The 11,141-nt window shown below is 41.6% G+C and overlaps 1 protein-coding gene across 8 annotated transcripts; it reads right to left on the bottom strand.

Annotated features, from left to right (window-relative positions):
• Positions 1-608: 608 nt before the first annotated feature.
• LOC105039185 (uncharacterized) lies at positions 609-4,673 on the bottom strand. Of its 8 annotated transcripts, XM_073244956.1 has the most exons (5): positions 4,088-4,662; positions 3,201-3,754; positions 2,621-2,763; positions 2,467-2,529; positions 609-2,386 (listed from the first exon to the last, which is right to left on the bottom strand). In XM_073244956.1, the coding sequence occupies exons 2-4, from the start codon at positions 3,643-3,645 to the stop codon at positions 2,515-2,517; spliced, it is 603 nt and encodes a 200-aa protein (XP_073101057.1). In that variant the 5' UTR covers positions 3,646-3,754; positions 4,088-4,662; the 3' UTR covers positions 609-2,386; positions 2,467-2,514. The 8 variants fall into 8 exon arrangements, 7 of the variants coding, with proteins under 7 accessions (XP_073101057.1, XP_073101046.1, XP_073101050.1 ...); XR_012135027.1 differs by having other exon boundaries at positions 609-1,161; positions 1,636-2,763; positions 4,088-4,670; XM_073244945.1 differs by having other exon boundaries at positions 2,467-2,763; positions 4,088-4,672.
• Between the last annotated feature and the right edge of the window lie 6,468 nt (positions 4,674-11,141).

Genomic DNA, 11,141 nt, shown 5'->3' with positions numbered 1-11,141 from the left:
CGTTTGCGATTTTGCCAATCCTCCATCTTTGTTCTGCAGCTAATGGTTATCACAAAAGTGGATATGATTTTTTTACTGAAAACGGTGCTTGCTAAGAAACTTTCAGAGTTCTCAGTCGTCACCCGGAAAAAAAGCATATAGCTTATATTCCCGCAAACTCTAACCCACGCAGCCGCGAAAGAAATCCTCAGATTACCAAAAAATTGGCAAGGTCAAAGTCTAATACATGCATGAAGTTTTCTTTTTGTCCAAAGCACTAAAGCCGACAGGACAAATCCAACCAGAATCTGACCCCTATATAATTGGTATGAGGCTTGGTTGTTAGAAAGGCACACATTAATAATAATGCAGATGGCTTGGCATAGAGACAATTGCCGGAATTGAAGGATTGATTGGGTCAAAAGGTAGTGCAAATAATGCAGATGGCACCATCCGATACTCATATAAAAAAAAAAATGACATTGCATGCTCTATTTTTGAATGCAAGGGCATGATTTCGGAATAAAAGATGTCAAACAAAGACGATCATTGACAAGGAAAGGGCTGGAAAACCATCCTTTCAGAGAATCAAGCCACTCAACATCCCGTTTAACAAGAATAACAGGAGATTATATAAAAGTATATAGCATTAAACATAGAAACCTGCCTTACAAGGTGCTGGAAGCTTGACCTTTCTAAAACATAGACTATTTACAGCAAAAATTCGTCGAGGATGGTTTCTTATTTACAGTGATATTTACAGAAGAATTATATATACATATGTACATACCCAAAATGAAACAAATCCCTAATGGGAGGCAGAAGGCGAGGGGTTAAACAATGTAAGCAATTAGCCACTTCAATAATCCCCAATCAAAAATGTGCAGAACTTTCAATGCTTATCAACCAAGCAGTTCGCTTCAGCATCTTCACAACAATAATCCAGCTGGAATTTCAAACCACCCCATTTCTCTCTCTGTTTTTTTTTTCTTTTTTTTTTCCCTTCTCTTATCCAGTTTTTTGTTTTCATCCTTTTCCCTTTTTAATGATGTAGTAAAAGCATAGGATATTTGAAAGATAAAGAACGCATGTTTATAGAAGGCCAAGCTAAACAATCAGTTTGTCCATGAGATCAGGAGTTCTGAAGAGATGAGAGCCACTGTTCTATGTAATTCTTGCCATCTGCAAATAAAATTTGATAAAGCATTGGAAAACAACTTTTCTACATAATAAAACTACATCAATCTCATATTGTTCAAGCATTTGTTATAGATGCATCCGACCTGCACTGAAGGACAAATTATATAAAAAGTCCTATATCAAATTAACAAAACAATGATTTGCAGCTAGCAGCAAAATCAAGCAAAAAATTTCAAGTATCAACCACTAAAATATGTAAACAGTTAAAAATTGATCACTATTTCATCTATTATTTTTGCCCAGTTTGATACACCAAGAAGAAATATCCCTTTACCATGAAAACTAAATCATTACAAATAGACTCAAAACATCACATGCAGCAGTTCAGAGAAAGAAATGCAGTAGCCAAAAGAAACTAATGATGGAAACAATGCTAGTCCATGACCAGTCTCACATTGTGTAAAAATTATAACACGTCTAAAAACAGATAAACTGACGTCTATAGTACAAAATTACCGTCACAAAGAAACATAAAGGCCGAACAGAGGAAACTCCATATGGCAAGGTCAACATAGGGTATCAGTAATCTGGATCTTGCATTTTCACACCCAGAATGTGCTGGAAAAATGGAATCTGAAACTCTTATCAAATATTATGAGTTTTCTGACCCCAAAAAACATTTATCAGATTGAATTTCTTTGCCACAAATATATTGTTAAATATTGGAAGGCCCACAAGTGCTCCATGCTCCTCCACTAGAATTGACCCAAATCTATGATGCTAATAGATCTACCAAAGTTGATCTGCACACACAATCATGCTTATCAACACAAAATATTCAGATATATTTGTATGAGCGCCTCCATGCATACAAGGTTGGCCATAGAGCACCGCTCAAACCTTGAAAGGCCCCATGGAAAGATTCAGCTAAGTTTACAACCAGCTTTCTACCTACATCAAACCTTCTGTGATATCGTTACAGGTTTCATGCTAAGGCATATTTAAGCACAAAAGGCGCTTTTCATAATATGTGTGTGCGTGCCTGTGTAAAGCCAGTTGGTGGCAGTCTTCTACCTTACTAGTCACAGTTTAAGCTCATACAACCTATAACTCTACCGAAAAAGAAGAAGAAGAAGAAGGTGGAAAAATAATATATTTTGCTGATTCAAGAAAAGATAATTGAGTAATAATGTTAAGAATTCCTTTCATAATCAACAAGCCTTATCCCAATTTTGTACAGCCAGCTCCATGCATCAAGTTGGGCACTCTGTATAGGCAAATTGATAAAGTGAATGTTTTGCACTAGACTAGCTCAACAGCAATATCTTGACTAGTATCATAACTTACATTAAGCTGATGAAGATTTTTCTTTGGCAGATGGGACAAAGCATATCATCAGTAGCTGGAGTCCTTGCAAGGTGAGGAAACTCCAATTTAACAAACAGATAAAAACTTTCGCCAGGAAAAACTGCAAACATTGGATATAAATAAAGAAGGTTACTTCCTCTTTCTGCCCCTTGGTGTTTAGATTTATCACCAGTGGAAACAATAGTTTTAACTGGGGCGTGACACCATTCACAACAGACCTTGAGAGTTGTTCCAGGTAGACGTTGCAAGCAACACTATGGAAACACCATTCTTTGCCTTTAATTTAAGTAATCAATGCAAAAATTAGAAGCTCTGCCAAGCAGAACCGCACAAACTGAAACAAAATGCCTAAAAACTGCTACACTGCCTATGGAAGGACAATGCACACAAGCCCACATAGAAGTGGCACACAAAACATCCATGCAAATTAGGTTGTCACACAAATTATTCAAATAATACCAAACACCACAATCAAACAATGTTAGAATGCACTCCGTAAAAGAGACCATCAGTAATATGACTGCATTTTGCATCTCATTAGCTCTACATTAATTGAGGTATTATCAAATGCTATAAATTTGGTAGCTTTTTCTAAGGTAAACTAGATGAAGTCATCAGTAGCTAAACGAGATATATCTAAATGAAGTTCAAACTTTGATGCAAAAAATAAAATAACATACTGAAATTTAACAAGATGTCAGCAGAAAGATTACCATCCATGAGGTCACCTGCACCCAGGACATGAGTCTTCAACCTCTCTGGCTGCTCACAGCGACCACGCCCATAGCACGGGACCAGGACAGCAAAGCTGTTCTCTGTTTCGCTCTCACTCTGGAAGTCAGGTGCATGGGGTTCCAACCATCCAATCGACCAATCCGAATCATCCGATTCAGAACCGGACATGCATCCCCCATCCGAGGGGACGAGGACAATATCGTACTCCCTGTCAATCCTCCTCTCTTCCCGGCTATGCCACTTCCTCTTAATTCTTCTCGACGAAGACCGCATCTTAGACCCGTTAACGGATGGGAATTTCAAGGAATCCGGCTCCCTAAACCCCGATGGGAAATCCGGAGGACTCAGAGAAGAATTATTCTGGGCTTCATGATCTGTACCGCCCCAAAGCCAGTAAGAAATACGGGTAAAAGCTACTGCCATTTTCCCTCAGAAAAAAACCTCGCCTTTGCCCAGCCACGCCTCGAATCCCCCTTTATAATCGAATTCGATCCCTCAAAAAAACTCTGGAACAAAAGCGATGTTTCTAAATCTGATGAAAAAAGAATCAAAATCAGCAACCAATCGAATGCAATCCCGAGATAAAAAACCAAACTTTCCTCCCCAAATGAATCGAAGTAACCTTTTTCTATCCAAAAAACGACCCCCTTAAATCACATAAAACAAGATCATCTCCATATAACCATCAAAAAATTCCACGATAAACGAAATGAAGAAGAAAATAATACCCCGAAGGAAACCAGAAATAATACCAAACAAGACAAAACCCTCCTTTTTCCCCTGCTCTTCTACCGAGTCAAATAAAATAAAACAAAAAAAAATCTAAGTCAAACATAAAAGAGCAAAAGATAGAAAGAACTCTAACCCTTGAAGGATTTTATCCGGGGACAAACTCCTAAAAAGTAACGAAAACTTATCAGGGCGAACCCCAATATTCGAACTGAAACCAAATACGGCAACCGAAGCCCCTCCTCCGCCCGAGATCCGGCGGCTCAGCACATCCACGCCTCCCCCGCGGTCTTCGTCGGCGATCGCCGGCTCCCCCTCCCCCCAAAACGCCCAAAGAGAGAAATATAAAGAGAAGGAGAGAAACGGAAGAGAAAAATGAGGAGGAGGAAGAGGAGGTGACGTGAACCAGGGAGGAAGCGGTTTTAATTAGGGAACTCGCCCGTCCTGCGTTCGTCGGCCCCTTCCATATATAGCCGTCCGATCCGCCGTGCGTCCTTGGATTCCGCGAAATCATCGACCGCCCAGATCTGGAGACCATATTTCGAGGAAGATCAGGTCCGTCGATCGTGGGCCCCACACGCCCCCAATCATTAGACCCGGCTGGAATCCCCTTCCTTCGAGTGGACCGGATTATTTTATCCGTCGCACCACCGGACGCTGACGTGTCCATAAAACCTGCCCCATAGAAATTTACGTGCGGCAACATATCTGCCGTCCATGTTTCCAGCACTTCGCCGAACGAGGGCCACGCGCTGGGGTGGCGATCATAATGGATTATTTCATTGGTGCATTTAATTAGTAATTAATTTATAGGGGATGGAGAGTTTGGAGCAACGTCCAATGATTGCGTGCGTTTGCGGTGCAAGAAAGTGCCACGTCAGTGCCTGATAGCATTTTCTCGTCGCCAAATAACTACAATATAATTCGAAATGTTACTAAACGCGGTCAAGATAAAAAATAATACCGTGTAATATACTAATATTAAAAAGATAAGAATTAATACCCCGTAGTATTACATTATTGCGAGATTCATCCATCTAAGGTACGTGAGGGACTTCTATTGGAATCAAAATGTAGGACTCTCTCCCCGTTCAAAAGATGGTATTTAAGGGCGAGTGAATTGCTCTTGGAATCTTTTGGCCTCTCAAAATTTGCGGGAGTAGGGGAAATTCTTATCCTTGGATTTGGAGAGGATCGGTCGCCTACGTTTCCCTTTGGAAGAACTACTACCATTCCAAACGTTTTACATGCCTAAACAAGGTCAGACCTGGAAGCCACACCAAAGCAGGGCACGTGGTCGGCTATTTACATGATTGAGAATCAATTTAGATGTAATCACATCTAGATGTGATTTTTTTAGCATTCCAAACCTTAGCATTTTCTGTACTTAAAAAAGACACGGCTGCAAACCACACCCGAGGAGGCCACGTAGTCCGCCATTTACATGATTTAGAACTAATTTAGATACAATTACATCTATATGTGATTGTTTACTATTCCAAACCTCAGTGTCAGAACCAGTTTAGATACGATAACATCTAGATGTGATATCTCTCTCTCTCTCTCTCTCTCTCTCTCTCTCTCTCTCTATATATATATATATATATATATGTTAGTTTAATCTATAATTAATTTTTACATGCTTTAACAATATAGCCCTATATTAGCACGACACCGCACACGCCATGCTAAACCTTTTTCAACTCGATGCCCTTCTATCTCTTTTCAATGTTAGGATTCTTCTATTTTAGATTTCTACTACAGGATTAAAGGATACAACAATGATAAAATTGTGTGCTGCATGACAAAGACTAATATATATTATGTATATATTGAGAACTTCATGCATTTATATAGAGGGAGATTCTTTGATTATTATTAAATAGTTTTTGGATTCATCATCTACTTAAGTCAAATATCATCTTATTCTACAAGATTGCTAGCGAATGATGCACTTATTAATATTTTTTGAAGCTTCATATATTTATAGGAAAGTTAATAATGTAAGCTAATTGGATGACGATTATATGGCCAGCCATATCGGAAAGGCACTATAGAATTTTATGAATTTTATAAATTTTTGAATATTTTATATTCTCATTCCCATGAATATATGGATACTAAATTGATTTAATGTTATCTCATTTTAGTTGGAAAAAAGAAAAAGGAAAAAAAGAAAAGCTAATGGATAGGACTACTTCCCACCCACGCTTCTTTTAAATTTCATCCTCTTCCGTGCCTCCTCGTCGCTCCCATGGGACACAGCTGCCATCGGCCCACCGCTTTCGAACTTAGGCTAATTTCCCACGGGTCACCATCAACTAGAGGAGGCCACACAAGAAAGGCTCCAAAAGCTCCTCCGAATTCATTTGTTTTGTTATGGCCGTGGCCTCGTCCACATGAAGGGCATTTATCTGGTGAAACGTTTACCTTTACGGCCACTTGAAATAGTTACGCCATGCTAACCTCCAAATTAGGATACTAGAACATATTTTGCGATCACGTTCGCTCTAGCACCGTCGATCTCAAGTACTAGCAAAGTAAATAAACAAAACGAGAAGGACGCCAAGTCAAATGGGGTATCGACATCATGTCAGTAGCCATTGACCCCCCTCTAACTGCTCGTGTAGAACGTGAAAGGACTCATACTAGAGCTACGTCAGCCATTAATGCTTCAAACCATTCCTTTCCTTTTAAATTAAAAGGAAAAGTAGAGAAACCTTCTATTTTAGCGTAATCCTCCGCCATTATGTTGTCATTTCGTGTAAGGCTACCCACCTCCAGTGGGAGCAAGAAAAATGCGTGCATGAGGATGTTACGGGTGGTTGTCAAAACTGCTATTTTTTAGATATTTTACACATATTAATTCTGACCGTTGAGGTAAACCTAATATTATTTAGACTGAACATTTTTAAGCAGTAGTAAAGTAACACTTGCTAATGTTTTCTCTAAACTTGTTGCCGTCCAAGTTCGAGCGAAGAGGATTGGATAAGCTAGCTATGGTTGGATTGTGCTTAGGTTATCATGCTGGAGCAAACAAACTTGCTTGGAGTTGGAAGTCCGATTTAAAAAATAAAAAATAAAAATAACATGACAGGATGCTGAATTTTATTCCATAAAAAATTTTCTTATGCTTATATTAAATAAAAATTTTGATAAATAATAAAAGCTCAAAAAAGAGCAAGAGCAACATCAATATAAAAGAGAATATGTTTAGAGATCTCCGAGTGTAGATTATATGAATCAAGCAAGGTCCAATATCTATATATCTATTGAGTAAGACAGGTGTGCATCCTAATTGCTCAACAACCACCTATAAATCATGCAAGTCACTAGTCTTAACTGTTGGAGATGTCTGATTAGGACACCACCTTCACAAGATTTTTTCGATATCACACATCGCAGTAGGAAGAAAGAAGAAATAAAACAGAAATAATCAAATACATGGATCAGCTAAAAGACTCACCTCTACGGGACATGCAAGCTTCACTATAAAAAAAAAATTATAAGAGGAGATCATATCTTTAACCCTCTTACATCCAATCTATCTCTTACAAGAAACTTTTCCTTACAAAAGCTCTCTATCTAAGAAGACCCCTCTGAACCCCTGAAGCGACCGCTGTCCGCTGCCTCACAATTTATCTGAAGCATCCTACTCCTGCTCTCTGTCGGCACCTCTTTAGGATCTGCCTGTTGGTGCCTGCCGAACTCCTCTCTATTCGTTGCACACAGAATCTCTATCAAACCACCAAAGCCATCGGTCTACTCTCTATTTCACCACAGGATCTTTTAAAGATCTAAATTCGAACCGAAATATGAGTCAAAACTGATGCTGGACTCCTTACAGCACCCAAACAACTTTCTGAACCATCAGATCAAGACCACAACATCCTGAAAGCCATCGGATTATGTAACAGACCACTTGATTCATGAAACAGTATCGTGAACCGTGAGAAACGGCCCCAAAAGACCGTCGATCCATGGTAGATCATGAGAATCGAAAGAGAAATACCCCTTCGGTCCACCGCGGCTTCCATGGACCACTGGTCCATGCATTGCAAGTGGAGCGCGTGGGAAAACTACGTGGGCCATGCCTGCACATGCCCGTGCACGCCTGTGCATCTATTCGCTGGGCCGCACGCTCGCAGCCGTCCTGCACGGTGGCTTGCTCCGTCGGCCTACTGCTGGCCTCCGCCGCTCCAATCTCTACGCAGACTTCCTTCAACCGTAACTTCTTCATCCGGACTCCATTTGAGCTGTTCTTAGGCTTGTTGGACTCCATTCGTCATCGCAGACCTCACTATAGGCTCAGTGTGGACCAAAACTTGATGTGTCAAATTCTAACAATCTCTATCTCGACTCGATATTCGATCTTCTCCTAACTCTGAGAGCTTCTGAATCTTCGTGCCCCCATATCCTGGGACAATCGCCTGCTGATCATAGATGGGCAAACTTGAGAGTCGAGCTAGATCGCTCGATCCCATCTCCATTGTATGCTGTGCTCCTCTTGATCTGAGATCTGCTTAAGATATCATTCTGCAGTAATAAGAATCTCACTCTGTGATATCGCCTCTCATCTTTTTGAGTCTCGCATCTCGTGCCCGATCCACCTTCACCTGGAGCTCCACCTCGTTTTGGACTCCTTCTGACTTCTGAAGCTCTACCTTACACTGGACTCTCCGTCAGATAGTAATGTCCTCTCGTTCTCTTCTTTTCCTCCTGAATAACTCTATTGCCATGCAACACCTTCAGGATTCCTCTGCCAGCTATTATCTTGTAACCTCTCGAATGCAGTCTGCTCAGTGAGATAAAATTCCATTTGAAATCAGATATATATCAGACCTCCCCCAATCTCCTCATTGCACCATCATGTGTCTTCCAACTGACCGTCCTGATGTCTTTGATCGCACAGCTCGATCCATCCGACAGATAAACAGTACCTTCACTGCTCTCCAAAGAGTCAAACTGCTCCTTTCTGCAATATACATGATAAGTACATGCAGAATCCAAAATTCACTGCTGGAAAGAAATAGATATCTCCTCAGATATCTTCAGGACATCATCCTTTAACTTGCTACTGGCTGTCGCTGCAGTAGCCCTCGTCCGATCTCTGAGTTGAGAGCAATCTTTGACTAGATGCCCCAACTCGTCACACCGATAACATCTGATCTTGCTCAAGTCCCCCAATCTCCTCATTGCACCATCATGTATCTTCCAACTGACCGTCCTGATGTCTTTGATTGCACAGCTCGATCCATCCGACAGATAAACAGTACCTTCACTCCTCTCCAAAGAGTCAAACTACTCCTTTCTGTAATATACATGATAAGTGCATGCAAAATCCAAAATCCACTGCTGAAAAGAAGTAGATACCTCATCAGATATCTTCAGGACATCATCTTTTGACTCGCTACTGGCTGTCACTGCAGTAGCCCTCGTCCAATCTCTGAGTTGAGAGCAATCTTTGACTAGATGCCTCAACTCGTCACACCGATAACATCTGATCTTGCTCAAGTACCTCGTCTTAGATTTGGACTGCCCTCGTTGCGATCTCCTGTTGCTCCATCTACTACCTCCTATTCCTTCAGAAACAATCAAAACTGAGCTGCCACCTGAGCTTGAAACTGGGTTCTCCCTCCTGAGAATCTCATTCTGAAGAATCACTTCCGTGACCTCGTCCATCTTGATGGTGCTCTTCTCCACTAGAAGAACAGTTACTAAGAACTCATACGAAGAAAAAAGTGATGCTAGTGAGACCAGCACTCTGGTCATCTCTTCAACTTTCTCGCCAACACTAAGGAGGTCGGTGAGGATCTTCTAAGAGTGACTGAGATGCTCCTGCATACTCTATCCCTCAGTCATCCCCAGCTAATAGAACTGCCTCCAGAGTAAGAGAGTGTTGGTGATAGACTTCACCATGTACAACTCCTTGAGCTCAGACCACAGCACCATCAAAAAAATTTCGCCAAGCACATGGATCACCACCTCATCTGCTAGGTACAAACGGATCGTACTCACTGCCTACATCTGGAGCTGCCTCCAATCGTACACCTGTATGGTAGTTGGCTTCTTCTCGCACAAGAGAGCATCGATCAACCTTTGCTGGATGAGCATGTCCTTCACTCTTGTCTGCCACAATGAGAAATTGCTCTTTCCATCAAACCTATTGATCTCTATCTTGATTGAGTCTGTCTTCTCCATCTTCAATCTTACTCATCACCATCGCAATCTGCGTTCTAGTACCACCTTGCTTTGATACCACTTATTGAGGATGTCTGATCAGGACACCATTTCTACAGGATCTTTTCGATACCATGCATCACAGCAGGAAGAAAGAAAAAATAAAATAGAAACAATCAAATACGTGGATCAGCCAAGAGGCTCGCCTCCACGGGGCATGCAAGCTTCATTATGAGAAAAGAAAAAATTATGAGAGGAGATCACACCCTCAACCCTCATACACTCAATCTCTCCCTCACAAGAAGCTCTCTCTCTCTCTAAGAAGACCTCCCTGAACTCCTAAAGCGACCGCTATCCGCTGTCTGACAATCTACATGAAGCATCCTACTTCTGCTCTCTATCGACATCTCTCTAGGGTTTGCCTGCTGGTGCCTATCGAACTCCCTTCTGTTTGTTGCGCATAGGATCTCTGTCGAACCACCAAAGCCATCGATCTATTCTTTGTTTTGCCACAAGGTCTTTTAAAGATCAAAATCCGAATCGAAATAGGAGTCAAAATTGATGTTGGACTCCTCACAACACCCAAACAACTCCCTGAACCATCAGATCAAGACCGCAACGTCCTAGGAGCCATGGATCGTGCAACATGCCACTCGATCAATGAAACAATGCCATGGACCGCAAGAAATGGCCTTGAAATACTGTCGGTCCACGGTGGACGGCGAAAACCAAATGGGAAATGCCCTTTTGGTCCATCGTGGCTTCCATGGACTGTCGATCCATGCACCGCATGTGGACCGCATGGGCCACACCTACGCCCACCCGCCTGGGCTTGAGCTACACCTACGTGCGCCCGCATGTTCCCTCGCTCGCAGCTATCCCACGCACCGCCGTGTGCGTTTGCTCCGCCGGCCTGCCACTGGCCTCCGCCGTTCCGATCTCTGTACAGATTTTGTTCGACCGTAACTTCTTTATTCGGACTCTTTTTGGGTTGTTTTTAGGCTCGTTGG

The sequence above is a fragment of the Elaeis guineensis genome, chromosome 1 (genome assembly GCF_000442705.2).
Source record: "Elaeis guineensis isolate ETL-2024a chromosome 1, EG11, whole genome shotgun sequence".
Lineage (NCBI taxonomy): Eukaryota > Viridiplantae > Streptophyta > Magnoliopsida > Arecales > Arecaceae > Elaeis > Elaeis guineensis.
This window is presented reverse-complemented; position numbering and strand designations above follow the sequence as displayed.

What these genes read in the sequence shown, in the direction of transcription:
- LOC105039185 (XM_029262748.2), bottom strand. Translation starts at nt 3,645, where the DNA reads ATGGCAGTAGCTTTTACCCGTATTTCTTACTGGCTTTGGGGCGGTACA. An exon ending in TGCAGGTGACCTCATGGATG is followed by an intron (nt 2,764 to 3,200) that starts GTAATCTTTCTG and finishes CTTAAATTAAAG; the next exon opens with GCAAAGAATGGTGTTTCCAT.